General features: G+C 44.6%; 1 protein-coding gene across 1 annotated transcript in view; it reads left to right on the top strand.

Annotated features, from left to right (window-relative positions):
• Positions 1-18,761, top strand: part of RASSF3 (Ras association domain family member 3) — a 94,910-nt gene that overhangs the window by 14,687 nt on the left and 61,462 nt on the right. Inside the window, exon 2 of the mRNA XM_013128778.3 lies at positions 2,416-2,540. Within this exon, the coding sequence (XP_012984232.1) occupies positions 2,416-2,540 (125 nt within the window). The remainder of the gene's footprint in view (positions 1-2,415; positions 2,541-18,761) is intronic.

Genomic DNA, 18,761 nt, shown 5'->3' with positions numbered 1-18,761 from the left:
GGTGCTCCAGTTCCCTGATCATCCTCGTGGCCTCCTCTGGATTTGTTCCAACAGTTCCATGTCCTTTTTATGTTGAGGACACCAGAACTGCACACAATGCTCCAAGTGAGGTCTCACAAGAGCAGAGTAGAGGGGCAGGATCAGCTCCTTTGACCTGCTGGTCACACTCCTTTTGATGCAGCCCAGGATACGGTTGCTTTCTGGGCTGTGAGCACACACTGCAGCCGGCTCATGTTTACGTTCTCATTGACCAACACCCCCAAGTCCTTCTCCTTGGGCTGCTCTGAATCTCTTCTCTGCCCAACCTGCAGCTGTGCCTGGGATTGCTCTGACCCAGGTGTAGGACCTTGCACTTGTCATGGTTAAACTTCATGAGGTTGGCATCAGCCCACCTCACAAGTGTGTCAAGTTCCCTCTGGAGGGAACTCCTCCATAAAACTCATAAGAGCTTAATGAGCTTTTCAACCCTTTGGGGTTGAACCTGAGCAGCTCTCTCAGAATTACAGGGGGAGAACAGAAATGTGCACAGACAGTGCGATTTCAGAAGCATTTTTTCTCAAGAAAAATCAGATGAGTTAACTCAAATGTGGCACCCAGGGAAAACTGGGCAGCAACTGTGGCAGTCTGGCATGACCTGCCAAACAAGGGCACAGGGACAGCTACCATCCCTCCTGGGCACCATGAAGCTGCCTTAACCATCCTTTTTAGCCTCTGTAGTCTTCATGTTTTCCAAATTCTGCATTAAATACAGCAATGGTTTTAGAGAGTTAGAGCCTTTCTTTTAGTGTGTTGATTTACACTGCAACAGGGTCCTTCTTGTTCCACAAGTAGCTGGAAGCTATTTGCTGATGTCTCAAGAGCAGCGTGACTTGAGACATATTATAGACATATAATCAGCCTGGTTTATGATCTGAAGCATCCCAGTTATCTGACCCCAAGCACTGATCTGGGATAGACTCACTCTGCTGGGTCACTGGCGTTGGCAATATTTGCATGGTCGACTTTGTATTGGCAGACTCTGTGGCAAACAAAATATGTTTAATCCTGCCTTAATGCAAATGCAGCATGAATTCTGTACCAGGCACAGAAATACCTTATCCACATTAGGATTTTTACTTTTGGATGATCTGCTAGTGCAGGGATCTTGCATTAAAGATCCAATCACTAGCCAAAAGAGGCAGCATTTCAGGGAACGCTCTGCTGCCTTGTGCCATAGCACTGCTCATGAGTTTGGAATGGAAATGGGAAGGAGCCTTCAAGAATTCATTCTTCAGGAACTTCAATGGGAATCTAATCAAACATGAGGGAACCTGAGGTTTTTGAGAGGCTGATAAGAGAACAACAAAAAAGCCCATCCAGAATTCAGCTTTCGCTATAAATCTGGAAAGTGTAAAACTTCATGACAAAAACCCAAACCAAACCAAACCAAAAAACCCAAAAATCCAAAAAATGTTGTTTTGTTAGGGAAAATGAGCGTTCTCCTCCAAAAGTCATTCCTGGAAATGGCAGAATTGTTTCAGCTGGAATGTTCTAAAACAAGCAGCACAATGTTCCCAGCAGGGACACTTGAAGTACAAGTGGTTGCTCTTTGGCAAAATTATAAACAATTTAAAACCTAAAGATAGAAAGTGCCATTCAGTGCTAGGCAAAGGTGGTATCTTGAACTCAGCTCAACTTACGCAGGAAACCAGAAAACGCAACAAAGCTCTGGAGCAAATAAAGGCTGTTTTTGCAAATGCTGTTAAAGTGATACTCTCTTTAAGATTAGAGGCCTTATGATCATCTGATTTCTTATTAGAGGTGGGGCCATCTGCTTCTGTTATCAGGAACTGAAGTTTCTAATCTTAGGTGACTTTGTTAGTCAGCAAGAGCAATTTCTGAATTGTTTCTGAAGACAACTTTGTGACTTACCAGCTTAATATCAGCTTCAGATAACCCTCTCATTCTGTTTGCAATATTAACGTGCATATCCTTAAGAGAACCTAAAGCTTAAAACACATAAAACCATGTAGCAGCGATTACAGTGGGTAGAATTTTGTTATCTGTAAATCATAGATGCTGTGTCTTCTCTGAGAACGGCCCCTTTCGTGCTTACATTACAACAGCTAGTAGCTTGTTTGGGGCATGGACCTCTTGCAAAAACCAAGAGGCAGCCCTGCCCTGATGAGCAAACTGCATCACTGCTGCCATGTCCATGTCAGTGTGGCACTGGGAGGTATGCTGCACTGTCACCTTCGCTCCAGTGAATTTGCATCTTCAATAGCATGTAACTGTTATTATCTCTGTGTGCGGATGGGGAGATTCAGTCGAGAGGTGGTAGTTTACCTGAGGACACGTAGTGGATGAGGATGTGTCTCACTCCTAGGTCCTGCCTGCAGCAACCTAATTTCTAATGTGTATGTGTGTGTGTTTCAGATTGCAAGTACACCTGCCATGCTCACTGCCGAGATCTGGTGCACCTGGGCTGCCGGCGCAATGGGAGATTAATGGACTGCCTCGCTCCACATGACACCTTAGATCCATCTTACAGCAACGGCCAGGTAATAACTCTTGTGTTCATGTAATTACAGTGTTCTCTTGTCAGCTCTATAATGAAGTGTGGTCTGCCTACCTCGCCCAGCTGCGAGGGAAGAATGTCTCACTCAGGCACAGCCAGCATTTCCCACCCAGTGCTGGGATTGTACAGTACAGTTGGGTCAAGCTGCAACTGGCTGCTGCTGGCTGGGTCACTCCTGCTCCAGTTGATTTTCAGGTAAACTGACTGAAAAGTAGCCTCACAAAAAGGTGTTTTTCCTCTTGATTTGTGTCACTCGGGGTCACAGCAGGCACATATGGCAGGACATGAGGACAGAGCTGCTCTTCAGATAGACTTGGCCATACCATGAAGGAGCTCACAGAGTGAGCTGTGACCAAGTGGCCTGGGCTGCTGGATGCAGTGCCACAGGGAAGCCAATAAAACTAAGGGCTTGCTATTTGTGATCATCAAAGATCCTGCTGGGTTTGGTGTTAATCCCCCAGTTTTCATCAAATCCCTCTTAGCGTAATTTCAGATTTCCTTGCCTGGATTCCCCAGCAGCTTCAATGGGTCACAGTGTGCCTCCTCATTTCCTTCCTTAAACCGCCACAGAGCCTCACTCCTCGTGTTTCACCCTCCACATCAGGGCTTTTCTCTTTGTTCAGGGAGCTCATCAAAGCAGCACATTGTTGCAGACAAAGCAGGGGGTCCTCTGAGAAAGAGGCTCATACAGTGATAATGAGCCCTGCAGACCTTTAGTGCTGTGATAAAGGTTGTCATGTGCTAATTAGCTCACGCTTCTTTGCATTTTCAAATACATTTACTTTTTGTCCTCCACAAAATCCACCCCAACATAATCACATGGTAAGTCCTTTAACATGTACACCTAACCACTAGAAACTTCTGAGAGGGGACTACTATTTCCCAGTGCCCTTGCTGAGCTTGTTGCACATCCTTCAGGTCAGCATTGAATTTTCTCTGCAAGTACAGCATTTATTTGGTAGAGGAGATGCTTGCTCCAGCCACTCAAACTGCAGCTGAGGGCAGTGTCTCTTGTGAGCTCCTTAGGACTTGCTGTTGGCAAGAGCAAAGGGGAATAACTCAGATGCTGAAAGGAAGAGTAGCAGGGGTGTGGAGGAAGAGGGACATGGCAACATATGTTTTAGAAGTGTGGGTGACTATCAGCAAGAAAATACATAGGATCAGAAAGAGAAGGCCATTAAAAGCCATTTATGCTCAAAAAGACATGTACAGCTTGGTCATAAGCAATCTAAGAAAGAGCTGGTGGTGTCTTGCGTGAAGTGGCTATGAACACTGAGCAAGGAAACTATTTCTTGCTGTTTGAGGCTTACAGCACTTAGAGAAGCTGTATTTCATGTGCCTTTGTGTCCTGAATCAGAGAAGTTCTGTTTTTTCCTATTGATTCCTTGCTCTTGGAAGAAGTCACAGTTTGCATGGTTGTTGTGGATGACACTTGTTGCAAACTTCCATTTTCCTCACTAGCTGTGTGGGTCAGTGTGTGTCTGACAACTGAGACACCTATGATGAGGATTCAAATACTATTTTGAGCACCCATCATCCATCAGTTTTGAAGCAACAATCATTTGTGTGCACCTGAAGTGTTTCCTACTGGGTGAAGTAATTTTCTTTGTGCATGGCTGTCCCGTGTGCACAGCACAGGCACAACTACTGCTGGAGGCTGCAAGGTTTGAATCCACTCTTTCCCCTGCTCCCACTGCTTTGTCTTTCTAGGACTTACCTACTTGTAGGCAAAAAAGGAATTAGGATTTTCTAAAAGGATTTTGAGATCTCTGAACAGAAACACATAAAAGGGCTGGCACAAGTCTGACCAGCAGCTCAAGGAAGGTGATTCTCCCCCTCTACTCTGCTCTTATGAGACCTCACTTGGAGTACTGTGTTCTGCTCTGGAGCCCCCAGCACAAGAGAGACATGGACCATGAAGATGATCAGAGGCTGGAGCACCTCTCCTGTGAAGATGAATTGAGAGAGCTGAAGTTGTGCAGCCTGAAGGAGAGGAGGCTCCAGGGTGACTTTAGAGCAGCTTCCAGTGCCTAAAGGGAGGCTACAAGAAATCTGGAGAGGGACTTTTTACAAGGGCATGAAGTGACCGAACAAGGGGGAATGGCTTTAAACTGACAGAGGGGAGGTTTACATTAGATATTAGGAAAAAATTCTTCACTATGAGGGTGCTGAGGCGCTGGCACAGGGTGCCCAGAGAAGCTGTGGCTGCCCCATCCCTGGCAGTGCTCAAGGCCAGGCTGGATGTGGCTTTGGACAACCTGGTCTAGTGGAGGGTGTCCCTGCCTGTGACAGGGGGGATAGAACTAAATGATCTTTAAGGTCCCTTCCAACACAAACCATTCTATGTTTCTATGTTTTGCAGGTCACTATTTAATGAAATGCAACTCCCAACTCAGCTGCCTTTTCAAAATGACTTTCCCTTCCATGCCAAAATTTTCCTGGTCTTAGTCTCAGCCTTAAGGTGATTTCCTTTCTATTTAAAGTTTTAACCTCTGTCTCACATCTACAGCTGAGCTGGTGTTTAGTATAAGATGGTGAAGGGGTCAGATGGGAAAACGGCTGAAGCTATTTCCTTTAAAAGCTTGTTCTTGTATTGTTATTTTGTGACTGGCTCTGGTCTGCAGAGCTTTAGATGCAGGGATGCAGGAGTGTGCTTTTGAAGCCAATCTTCCACTTGTCCTCACTTCCCTTGTTTTGGTTGATACCATTGAGCAGTCTTGGAGCACAACTTAATTCCCTTTCAGATGAAAACTAAGCTGTTTCCTGAAACCTCTGAGAAGAGGCTTTCAGTCCACAGGATCAAAACAGAGATTGTCTTCAGTGAAACTGTGAAGTGTTTATATTGAGGACTTCGGGTTCTCAGCACCAATTGCTTTGCTTTACAGAGCCACTTGTGTTGCACCACTCTGTTTGCTAAGGTGTGCGTCAGATACTTGGCACAGAGCAGTCCCCAGAGAGAAGCAAACCAAGAAGTTTTGCCTGCTTTTGCTTTATCTACACGATGACTTTGAAAGTCACACGGTAGGCAAACCCAGTTAATTTTGCATGAGCTATGCTAGTAAAATGCGTAGCTGCAAAGCCCACACATGTATCTGGGGATGTCTCACCCCTTCAGTGAGCATTGATGTAAAATGTGAAGGGATTTTGCAGAACTACTCAAACTTTACAGTATGGAGAGGAATAACTTGCTGGTCATTCTTAGCAAGGCTTAGTCTTGGGCTTTGTGCATTTTTGTTTCTACTGGGATAGCCATTTTGTTTTGAAATGTAATTATTAAAACAAAAAAAAATAATAATTTTGTATGCACAAAGCACTATTTTGAAGTTGTTATATAGGCATTTATATGCTGGCACAGTTTTGATCTTCCCTTGTAAAGGGACACGGCATCTTTATACTTGTATAACTTCCTCTACACAGGGAGATTATTATTCTGAGTGTGATGGTAGACAGATGGTTTGAGACCTAACTCTGTACTGCCTAAGACCATTTTAGACTGCTCAGGCAATGTGAATATGTCTTCTGCTTGGTCCAGGTGATATAAACTGCACTTGGTTCTGCTATAGTGACACTGTGGTGCCCTGGGTGCAGCAGAGCTTGAGGCTCAGGTGTAGTTCCTGGTCCTGGATGCTCAATTGTGCCCATACACTATTGCATGTTCCCCCTCCCACTCCCAGCAGTGCAGTAGTGCTGCTTTTGGGCAGTGTTGGTTTGAGATGGGTCAGGGAAATGGGGCTTCTAAGGTTTGCTCTTGCAAAGCCTGATCAGAGCTTTAGTCCACAACACAGCCTGTGAACAGTGCTGTCAGCACAAGGGCTGGGTGTTGTGATGTGGCTGGAACAACTTAGACTCCACATAACCCCGAACAAATGTCCTGTTGAGCCACACTTTGAGAATCTGGGCTTAGGATTTCCCTTACAGTGAACAGCAATTTCTTACAGTCTCTTAACTGCTGATTTTGCAAAAGGAGTCAGATTTCTGAGGGATTCCCATCCTGTGCAATTCTGCCAGTGGCTGGAGCACTGTGATGTACCCGTGAGTGGTTGGAGTCTCAGAACCTGGAATATGACCACGCTGCTTGATCAAGTCATTGCAGCTCAAAACACCTAAGCTTTGAGCTCCTTTCTGTGTGTGTGTGTGTGTATACACATACACCTTATAAAAAGTCTAAGGAATTCCAGCTATTTTGAGGGATCGCTCACTAAGGCTGCAGGTTAAATATGTACAAATGAAACTCTCAATTTCAAATACAGTGCAAGTACCCGGTGGCAGAAATACTGGCTCAGGTGAAAAGGGGATGGTGTTTTGTTAATTGCGTGGCCTGAAGTGTTTCCCTCCTGAAAAGGCTTCCTATAGAGATTAAAGAGGAAATGATGGATATAAGTTCTCTGTGATCTTGCAGCACAGCACTCAGAGCTGCACAAAAGAGTTGCCAGCTTCCTGCAGGAACAGAGGGGGATGAACAGAGCCCCTTTCCAACAGTCCTCTCCTGTGCTACTACATTGCCCATTACAGGAGCAACACCTTCTGTCTGACACTGCCATGGGCTTCTCAAAGTCTAAGAAGTATCAAAGCCATTTTGTAGGCTTTCATTTTTCCCCCCTTGTTTTTTTCACCCAAGATGGATCAAAATGTTGGAATTTCTTATGTGTGAGCCACAATTTCTGCTCTCTTTCAAGGTGGCAAACCTTCCCAAAGAGCTCTCACTGCACTCAGATTTACCCAAAGACAGAAGGTGCTCAGAGATGAGGTTTGTACAAGATCTGGGGTCCTTGGTAAAGTACAGAAAGAGATATAGGCTTTCCCAAATGGCTTGGGATGATAATGCCTCCAAGATTGCTTCAAAATGCATGAATCTGCTGTGGAGAAGACTGAGAGGATCTCACAGTGCAAACACAGACACTTCTGGACCTGGCTGCCATGGAGGTTATCGTATAAATGTAACTTCCTACTCAGAGGTTGGGTATTTTGACATGTCTTTTCAAAAATAACCCCTTTGGGGGAAGAAAATGATAACATGGAGCAAAATATCCTGATGGACGTGTACAGCTCTTGGTTAATTATGAGAGCTACTGCTGAGCTATTATTTGCTTTCCTCTATAACTTTAGGTAGCGGAGTGTAGGCTGTACAATGTGTGTGGGGGTTATGGATTTTGTAGTTCAATTCTCTGTTAAACCTGTCTGTGCTTGGTGGTAGTTGAAAGGAAAAGAGGAAAACTGAATTACGTTTGTTTTGGCAGGTGAATCATTGTTCCATTTCTGACGGCCCCTGGGAAAACTTGTAAGCCAAACCTGAAGCTGATTCTGGTTCTAATTGTGTATATTGCTCAGGCTAATTTATGGTAAAAAATAAAAGCTTTGTTAGATTATATGATCTAGAAATCAGTCCCAAGCTTTCCAAAAACAATTCAAGAGTCCCCACAACAGTTCTTGGGGCACCACCATCTGCAGCCTTCCTTCACAGGGGTGTTAGTAAAGAGGGCTTTGATAGTACCGACTGAAGATCTTTAAATCAGAAATTAATTGTGACATTTTTAAGCAGTTTAATTTACTACATCAGATATTTGGACTTCTTCAGTATTCTCTGCTGTAGGCATCATGGAATAGTCTTGTCTAGACTACTGAGGCTGCAGCTGTATATTGCAAGTAGGGCAAATCCAAAAGACACATTTAAAGGAGCACTTTTGAAAATTAAAAAATGGATCTTAAAGCCCAATAAATAAAGACTGGATGAGGCATGTGGTGAGGGGACCTGTATCATAATCCCTCCAATAACATAATACAAACATTAATACATCTAACAGAGTGGATTTCAGCTTGTTGGCACCTGGTGGGAATTTCCAGCCCATAGAAGCAATACAGTCGTGTTGTTACACCATTATTGCTTTTTAAACGTTAAAAATCACAGGTTTTGATCAGTCAATATATCTTTAGACTCTTTTTTCTTAAGCTGAAGTTCTTGGGGTTTTTTCTATTGAACGTACTTGGATAATGTACAGGCCTGACCTTTCGAACAGAAAGGTAGCGAGATCACTGCTTAAAGAACACTGCTTTAGCCCAGAGATCAATTATTGGTTGTTTAGCAACGAGAGCAACTGCAGTCAAACAGCTCTGATTTTCTAGTTATGTAGAAGAACCAGGCAAGGCTTCAGATTACAGGAAAATGCTGCTATTAGACAAGGGGAACATTTGAAATGCACTTTCAATTTTTGCACAGTTACGTGTTTTCTCATTCAAGAGGTTTGTATCCCTATAGAATGATACAATTTCCTAGTAATGTGGCCCGCTTCAACCTGCTGTTTTGTCAGCTGTCATTATAAGATCAATGTTCTTCTCCACCATTTATTTCTAACACAGATGATACTTGTCCCACAATCCTTTCAATTTCTGCTGTCAGTGTTGTGTTGGATGTAGGATGTAAAACATGAACTGTATCTCACAGGCTTGGCAGAGCACGGATGATCACATTACGAATGTAATACAATTAATACAGCCTTGCATGTCCTGGGATTTCTGGGTGACTCTCAGATATTCAAATAGCATTGATTAATTGTGTTGGAGATGTTCAAGGAGAACTGATCCTCTAAAACATCAAGTTTTATGTGTTGTATAGGTTATATAGGGCGATGGAGCAGCACACTAATGTAAGAGGTGGGGCTAGCAACAAACCAGGATCCTGCAGGGTGGGATTGTGAGTTTGCAGCAGAGATCACAACACAGTTTCTTTCTTATCTTTAGGGTAGATTTTCAACATGCAGATCAGGATAGTGATCAGTAGGACTGGTTTTGATGAGGCGTGTGCAGGCAAAGCAATGTGGGCTGCCTGCATCAAAATGTGCATGCTTAAAGAGGGATATTTTGCTGTTGTATGTTGTAGATTATGATTGTGCATGAAAACTGCAAAGTTACTGGTTGATAAATCACTATGATAATGTCTTGAGGGCCTTACTTAGCCCTCAAAACATACAAAGAAAATGAGCACTGGCTGGGAAACTGCTAAGTGAGGGGTGAATGCCGGCCCCTGCAAGTCTGTCCCAGTGCAATCCTAGCACTGAGTTTTCCCAAAGGTCCATGTGCCATAGATGACAGATGGACAACTTCACCTTTCTGTTAGAGATAGGCTGGTAAGCAGGGTGTCAGTGGCTTTCCTTCCCCCCTCACAGGCTTGCTGATTATTTTATATCCCTAAAATACATTGCTCTGAATGGAATTACCAGCAGCCTCGTCAAGCCTGTGCTAGTCTGTTAATCCACAGGGGTGACTGGTTTTCAAGTAGAACAAGAGTCTAAAGAAGTATTTAATCTCATGCACTTTCTAGTGTGCTTGTTCATGAGGCTAATTCTCTTTTGCATTTGAATGCTCAGGAAGGTAGCTGGGCTGGTGACATGACTGCAGACTACTTAATTCACCCCATGTAAGCCTGCCCTAAGTAAATAATACGAAGTGAGAGTTGATTGGAAGAGAAAGTCAGGACTGTTGTGAAACTCACATCCCATTTTCTCATCCCAATTGCCTAAAATATTCTTGGACCTTCACATAGTTTCTCTTTTTGTTTTTGTTTTGGGTTTTTCTTTTACAGTATCAGGCTTATTTTGTTGACTTACAGCGTTAGCAGCTGAGAAGCTGCTCAGAGACGAGATTGCTGCTGCCTTTTCAGTGCAGGAAGAGCATGATGTAAAACCTTCCCCCTTGGGGAAGGAAGGTGGGGAGTGGTTTTTGATTATTTTCAATGATAACATTGCTAGGTGAAGAGCATAGAATCATAGAATAGTTAGGGTTGGAAAGGACCTCAAGATAATCCAGTTCCAGCCCCCCTGCCATGGGCAGGGACACCTCACACTAAACCATGCCACCCAAGGCTTTGTCCAACCTGGCCTTGAACACTGCCAGGGATGGAGCATTCACAACTTCCTTGGGAAACCCATTCCAGTGCCTCACCACCCTGATAGTAAAGAATTTCTTCCTTATATCCAATCTAAACCTCTGCTGTTTTAAGTTTCAATCCATTACCCCTTGTCCTGTCACTACAGTCCCTAATGAAGAGTCCATACCTAGCATCCCTGTAGGCCCCCTTCAGATACTGGAAGGCTGCTATGAGGTCTCCACACAGCCTTCTCTTCTGCAGGCTGAACAGCCCCAACTTTCTCAGCCTGTCTTCATATGGGAGGTGCTCCAGTCCCTGATCATCCTCGTGGCCTCCTCTGGACTTGTTCCAACACTTCCATGTCCTTTTTATGCTGAGGACACCAGAACTGCACACAATGCTCCAGGTGAGGTCTCACGAGAGCAGAGTAGAGGGGCAGGATCACCTCCTTTGACCTGCTGGTCACGCTCCTTTTGATGCAGCCCAGGATACGGTTGCTTTCTGGGCTGTAAGCACACACTGCAGCCGGCTCATGTTCATTTTCTCATTGACCAACACCCCCAAGTCCTTCTCCACAGGGCTGTTCTGAATCTCTTCTCTGCCCAACCTGTAGCTGTGCCTGGGATTGCTCCAACCCAGGTGTAGGACCTTGCACTTGTCATGGTTAAACTTCATGAGGTTGGCATCAGCCCACCTCACATGTGTGTCAAGGTCCCTCTGGATGGCATTCCTTCCCTCCAGCATATCAACAGAACCACACAGCTTGGTGTCATCGGCAAACTTGCTGAGGGCGCACTCAGTCCCACTGTCCATGTCAGCGACAAAGATGTTGAACAAGACTGGTCCCAAAATTGATCCCTGAGGGATATCACTCACATGAGATGTGAAAGTATTTGTTCCCAGTCTTTGATCCAAGGAGCTTGCCAACCAGCAGTCCCACAGACAGCTGTTAGGAGAACAGGTAGGGAACAGAGCCCTATGTTGTTCTGATGCAGTCCTGTTTATCTTACAGGAATGTAAAGCCTTGTTTCCCAGAGAGTAGGAATCAAAGAACAGGAGGTAGCATTTTTCCTTACTGATTCATGTCTTCCTCTGGGAATATTGCCTAAAAGCTGCCCCCCAGACTCCTCCGTGCAGAGGAGCCTGCCTGTTTGCATGACTCAGTTTCTCCCCAGCTCATCATGTGTGCTGTGTGGTGGTTCCCCTTCTCGCAGGGATTTGTTCTTCAGTGAAGCTCTATTCTTGTATGCATTGTCTCATGTCAGTCTACTCCACAGGAAGTATAGATAAGAACTTACATGTTCCCCATTTACTCTGCAAATAGTGTGTATAAGCATGTAAAAATTCAGTGTTGTAGTAAGTTTTAATGCTTACTCGGAAGAGTGAACCTATTACCAGTTATATGTCATTTAAAAGTGATGGTAATATAATAATTCTAGTTAAACTTCTGGGGAGTAGTCCTCTTGTTGCTAGCCAAGGTGTAAAGAAGCAGATAGCTTTCCCAGGACCTCAGAACAGGTGGATTTCCTAGTAGATGGATTTTCCAGGATCCCAGATACTGGATTCTTGTAGCACTTGTGGAAGATCTCAAGCAGTAGTCACTCTGCTGTGTTTCCTTCTCTTTTTTATTTAAGCTATTGTAAGCCTCCATTCCTGCAGCACAGGTCCCAGTGGGGATCCTACACCTCTGGTTCCTGTGACCTTCTAATCCTTTCCTGCCAAGCAAAAGAAGCTGTCCAGATACAAAAGGCAGAGACAGAGCTACAAAAGCAATATTCAGCAAAGTGTTTAGATTTGGTTTGTTCTATGAAGAATATGCTGGTGGTCAGGTTTGATCACCTTTCACCATGACCTTTAGATTTCTTGTGGCCTGGTTCTTAACCAAGAAACAGGCCTCTTCTAATGATTAGTTTTGGGTTAGCTCCTGGCCCAGCTGATCCTGGAGCCATGCTACTTGGAAGCCAGACAGTGCCCAAGAAGATAAACTCAGCTGGTCTCTACATGCCCTTCATGGATAATCCCTATGGAAAAGTGGAAAAAATCATCTCCTTTTTACATTTGAGACGAAAATTGTCATTATGGGACCCCAAGAGATCTTCAAACATATACATTACAACTAGTCTTGTGAGCCAGTGGAGAGCTGCAGATGCCAATATTGGGTGTTTTTCCTACTGATGTGCTGCAGTCAGTGGGATAACTGGATGCAATTGTTTGCTTTGCCTAAATCATATCCTATGCTCCTTCATCTCTTTCTCTGCTAGTGCTAGCAAATGTGTATGTAGCTATGGCAAATCCCCTTTTAAGGCTTTGTTTTCTCTAGTAGAGTGTTTGTTTACTGGAAGATAAATATCGTCATTGATTATTTCACTTTACAGTCCTAAGTGAGAACAAAGCAGTGGTGATAGTTACCATGGGGCAGCAGAATGAGATCAGCACTGTGCATCCTGCCTGGGGCGGACATCTCCTACCTGAATTCAGGGTAAAATTATGTTGCTTTGATTTCACTAAGCTTTTCTATCACAAGAACCTTATCAGACAATTCTGCAACATTATTGTCTGGGTAAGGAAGACCAGCCTGAACACTACTATTGCATTTCCCAGTATTCTAAACTGGAGTTTAGAGGAGCTTTGCTCAGTCCATACTCCACTCTGAGGTTTCCATTTGCACTGTCCTCTCCACTCGACCTTCCTTTTACCATCCTAATATTTTCCTTTACAGTAACCTTGAAGAAAGATTTCCTTATCTGCATATGTGACTAATCAGTCAGGTCTTCTGATTATTATAAAGTAATTTGTTGGAGGTAGGAATTAGAGCGTGAAACTGGAACTGAGGAAGCCAGATCTGCAGTCCTTGCTCTGCTAATGACTGATTAGATATGGCCTTCAGCAAGTCAATTTTGGCCTTGGCTTTCAGATGTGCTGATTTAATATTTGGTCTTTCGCCCTCAACTCTCTTTTCTTCCCTCGTCTGGTGGGAGGGAGGTGTCCATGGTATGCAAACCTGCTATTTCATGTTACCTCAAATATGTCTTAGAGTCACAAGTAGAAGGTTTTGGAAACATTGATGTTGTGAATAATGTTTCTTACCCATCTGCTGCTCATAGTCGCACTGAGAGCTCTTTCTTGCAAAGCAGTATGGGTGAAGAAACGCACCATGCGGCACAGTTACATTCTGAGAACTGGATTGTTTCTACTTTATCTTTTACCCATGACTTCTATGGATATTCCTGAATTTGTTAAAGAATCCATAATCCGGAAGGGGAGAGGCAGGGCAGATTCTTAAAACTGAACATTGCAGATACGGTAGATAGGGTAAATACAGCGGTGACTCTGCATGAGAGAGTGGATGGAGTAAAATCTCTGGCAGCTGCATTTGTGAACTGTGATTTTACTAAGTTCTTTATATTTTCCCCTCCACAATTAACAGATATAGCTAGAGACAGGAATGATTTATTGGAGTGAATGAATACAAGAAATAAGTGGTTTGAGAATACCTAGGACCTGGATTTCCAGTTGCAGTTAGGCAGCTGCTGTCTGTTTGAGGAGTGTCCCTGACATTGCTCTCTGGGGGTAGGTCAAGGGTCCTTTGCCTGAAGCATCTTTCTGGGATCCTGTGCTTCATCTCCCATCATCTCTCAAGCCTCCCAAGCTGTGCTGGGCGGCACAGCCCTCACAGCTTCCCCCGCATCAACCCGCAACCCCCAGAGCCACTGGGCTTCAACTGCTTGCTGCCAGGTCCTGCTGCCCTGAACCCTCAACCCACATGCGCATCCCCCATGGTGGGGCTGGAGAGAGGAGAGACCTTCACCGGCAGAGAAAAAGGAAGAGAGAAAGAAAAGGGACACGAAGGGCTGACACAAGCCATATGGATTTCTTATTCTTGTCTCTCTGTCTCCCATCAGGCAGTCTGGACCTCCCAGGGCAGCCCCACTCTTGGGTTTGAGAATCATTACTTTGAGAGCAGAGTTTTGCCACAGCAGATTCAGTTTCATTAACAGTTTGTAAACACTTATTAACCATCTCCCTTTTTCTTCTAAGTGTCCTCAAACTGCAGTTTTGAGCCTTCTTTGGACTGCGATTGCCTGCTGGGCAGTCAGCACAGTGTGTCACAGAGCTGGGGTCAGGAACTGCCCCACATCCCAAGCCAGAAAAAGAGGTTACCAGACACGGGGCTCTGATGAAGGGAAGTGTTTGTGCCTCCATCCCACCCACCCCCAGGCTACCTGAATTTTAAGATGAGTTGGCTGTGCTCCATCGGTTGGCAGCATTTCATAGACAAGCCCTCTAGACTGTGCTAAAGCACTGTGCGTAAGAGCAGTCCTTCCTGCTCATTCCACACTCTTCCCCACACTTTCATTTCTTTTCAGTCACCTGTGGGGTTTGGCTGCAATTAGGAAGGAAAATACTTCTGGCAGTTCTGCTGCAGTCAGATTTGGCAGTTTCACCAGTTACTTCCAGTAATTATCTCCACGTCATAGATATGCCCTCAGTGCCAGCTTTAGGAAACCCTTCCACCTTTCTGGTGTTTGGGTAAGGAAATGGATGCTTTAGGAAATTGCTTTCCTCTGAGAACAGCCCCTTCTTTACAAACACTTTTAATAAGGTCTTTTGGAAAAGGCTGCATTTGAAATTTGAAATATGTTGATGTGCAAATCATTTCAATAGCTGATCTGCAGACTCTGTTGGCAGGGCTGTGGGAGGCTGTTTGCTCTGCTTCCAGCTGCCTGCTTCATTTTGGCAGCCGCATGCCTCCTGGCCCAGATGCCTGCAGCCTCTTGTCCAAGTTAGGAGCTAGACAAACTTCACACACCGTCATGTAAATGCCCCTCAGCTTATTATCTAAGTGAAGAATTAGACCTAAAGCGCAGGCAGCCTTTTGCCTCCCCAGGTTATCTTAGATGGACCCAGTAAAGGTGGATTATGGATTCACAGTGGTGGATGAGCCCACTGGATTCCCACAGGGGAGGTGGGTAAATCGTCATGTTTCCTTGTAAGGGTATCAGACCAACTGCAGAGCAGTGATGAACACTGCTTGCTGGGCTGGGCAAGAGCAGGCAAGCCTTTGAAAGCAGCAAAGCACATTGAGGCAGATCCTCCCGAAAGAGCAGATGCTGAAGCAGATGTTAAGGCAACATCGAGGACTGCTGAGCACAGCGTGGAGGAGATTGCTTCTTAGGTACTGCTCACAGTGCTCATGTGCCTCTGTTCCAGATCTTCACAGCCCTGCCACAGACCTCTTTGTAAGAAAGCTGTGCAGAGTTTTCCTAAGTTAATTTAGAAGCAGGTCTTTGAAATAGATAGTCTTTAAAAATGCTTTCAGGACCAAACAAAATGAAAGTAGATGGCCTAATGCATACAGCAAAGCATTTTAGCATTGTTCTGCTGTGATATATTCAGTGACATCTCTGACACGTTTTAAGGTCTGCAAGTAGGCTGCAAGTTCACTTGTTGCTTTCTGTCCTTGAGGTACAAACCACTTTCAATTACCCTGAGACTCTGCTAATTTGGTCCTACGTCAAAGGAAGGGAGGAGCACCCACAGTGTTAAATTACCTGGACATACGGACACATCTGTACATCTGTTGACTCACAGGAACATAACCCCTCTTTGGCACCGTGTTGCTGTGGTTTCCTTACATGTCTGGCACTCCAGACAGTGAGTGCAGGCAGGAAGACAAGGTGCTGCCCCATGATTCGGTGGGGGTCTGCTGTTGTGCCTGTGGTACAAGAGGCAGAGGGTAAATGATGGGAATAAGCGCTGATCAGTAGAACTCAAAGAAAATGTGTGAAGAACAAAGATCATCCCTTTTAAAACAAACCCCATGCACTGGTCTTGCTGGATGCAGTTTTTTGGCAGTTGGTGTTAGTGGGATTGCTTTTGTAATGGCAGCTACCTGGGCAGACCTGGGATCCAACTGGTTTATGGCACAAAAGGAAGTGTTTGTGGATCACGCTGTCTACTGCTTTGTGCCCCAGAGTACTCTGTTCCTCTCCTACATTGAGCTTTCCAATCTCTGACCCGTGACACCTTATCTTGGTATGGCTACAGTAGTTCCCCACCACCCTGATGCCCAGCCTGTTTTCCTCTTGGGGGTCTCCATTTCACCCGGAGGGCTGGCTCAGCTGATGGAGCAGCTGCTGCACTGTGGCACATTTCAGCCTGGTGCTATTAAAAAACAGCAAAAAACACCCAAAATTAGTTCCAGTTTATCTTAACTGTCTTAGCCCTAAACTGAAGCAGTTCAGCAGCTGCTTCACTGACAGCTGAGCCGCCTGTGCAAAAGGACCAGGAACCTTTAGGAGAGGTTCAGAGGATAGGCAAGGGCAAGAGTAATTACTTGTGTCAGACGTCAGTCTCTAGGTGCGGAGGTTGTGTGGCACATCCCAACATAGCAGAGAAAATCTGAGCTGCGGAGGATGTCCTTGGGAGCCTGTAAAAGAGGGTTCATGTTGGTGACAGAAAAGAGAACATGTTGAAACAAAGTGTTCAAATGTTGTAGGAAAACAGCTATATTTAGCTGCTCTAAAAATTGCTTAGTACCAGACATGAAGGAAATGATGGTGGCAACCTACACTCCTCCAGTTTCACCTGTTGTGGTGCTTCTTAAGCCTTGGAATACCTATAAAATAAGTAACAAAGCCGTTAAACCTTCCCCAGAAGAGGTGGGAAACAAACTAAATTCACTTGCTGAAGCAGCTATTGCTGAACTATGAATTGACCTTGAGCTGTGTGGATTTGCTGTAATGCAAACCATCTGCACGCTGAAACAATTAAAGCCTTCAGATCTCCTAGGAGTTTCCTTCCTCCGATTATAACTTATGTGCTGCGGTAAAAGCATAGAGGTAAACAGCTAGTTAGCGTGGAACTCTGTGTCTGTGTAATTTTATGGTGCAGCACATACAAAACCATTTTCATTTGAAGTGGCAGTCAGCTTTCAAGTAGAAAATATAGCACATGCTTGATTCCGAAGGCTGGAGTCATAGCTCGTAACACTGCCTGTGTTAGACACATCTGCTTCACCTCCTCTGCTTCCCTTCCCCCAGCTTCTCCTAAGGATATACCCTTTTCTGGGATTTTTAACCAAGTTTTCGTAAGGCACAGGTCATGCTGGAGAGGAATGGCTCAAATACAGATTGTGCTTGTGTAACGCCTCTGTGCACATGCCTGACTTAAACCCGCCTGCCTTCTCAAACAGCGGCACATAAATAGGGCTTCTGTGCAGTGAGTCTGTGGCCATGGCTGAAGAAAAAGGTTGGATAACAATTACAAGTGATTTTATAGAAATCTTGTTTACTTTACAACTACTTCAGTTTCCAGAAGCCTATAAAGCCTTAAAAACTAAATCTACAGCCATGGCATCAGAGTTTGGACATTGCTGCAGTGGGAAAATACCAGAGATGTTGCTTCTGTAGGATCTCTGTGCAATTTGCTATGTCCTGCAATTGGCAGGATTTCATATTAAAAGCTCTGCTGCGTAAAACCTATTTTTACACGTTCTTCCATCATTTGTCTGTCCAGATGATAACAGCGCAACAACCTCAAATCCCCCTCAGATCATGCAGCTTACTAAGTTAACAAAATCATTTTATTTTCTACAAACAGGTTTAGGGGTTTTGTCTGATATTAGAAAACAAGTTTAGAAACATTAAGATTATCAGCAATGTAAATATAAGCAATGGCTATAGAAATAAATAAATGAAGTATTTTGCTTTGAAAGTTAAGACTGACAAATAATGAGGGGATGAAGCACAGCCTCTGTGGCCAAAGGGCTCCAACCCTGTGTGAGCCTTGGGAGTCACCCAAGGGAGTGACCCTTGGCTTCAAGCAGGTAGTGCAAAGCAGCTCAGGTCCACATATCTCAGAGCAGGCGGTTTCCTACACCCCCATACACATGGACTCAAGATATGGTGTGCATGTTTTGTGGGTTCAAATTGCCTGGAAAATGTGAGGGAGGCTGAGGGGGTGATGCTGGCTGGGATAGTGTAAGAGGATGGAGCAGAGGAAAGCTGGGGAAACCACACTGCAGGATGGTGTCATTTCTTGTGCTGTTTACCCCTGGAAGCAATTCTGAGGTTTGTTCTGAAGGAAATGCACTGATTTGCTGTAAAAGAGGGCCCACAAATGAACTAACGTGCAGAATAAGGTTATCACAGCACCAGACCCTGGGACCAAACTGGGAAGCTGAATTATTTAGGAGTGTAGGACCGAGTCGTGTAACTACTAGGTCATATATACATGCTTTGTATAAAAGGCTCTATATAACAAATAGACATATCAAATGCCAGATTTGCAGTTTCCTTTGTGACCCAAATACTGACCCATGTCTGACCTATGCTGCAGGCT

The sequence above is a fragment of the Melopsittacus undulatus genome, chromosome 5 (assembly GCF_012275295.1).
Source record: "Melopsittacus undulatus isolate bMelUnd1 chromosome 5, bMelUnd1.mat.Z, whole genome shotgun sequence".
Lineage (NCBI taxonomy): Eukaryota > Metazoa > Chordata > Aves > Psittaciformes > Psittaculidae > Melopsittacus > Melopsittacus undulatus.
The sequence above is the reverse complement of the archived record's forward strand: the minus strand, read 5'-3'. Positions and strand labels throughout refer to the sequence as shown.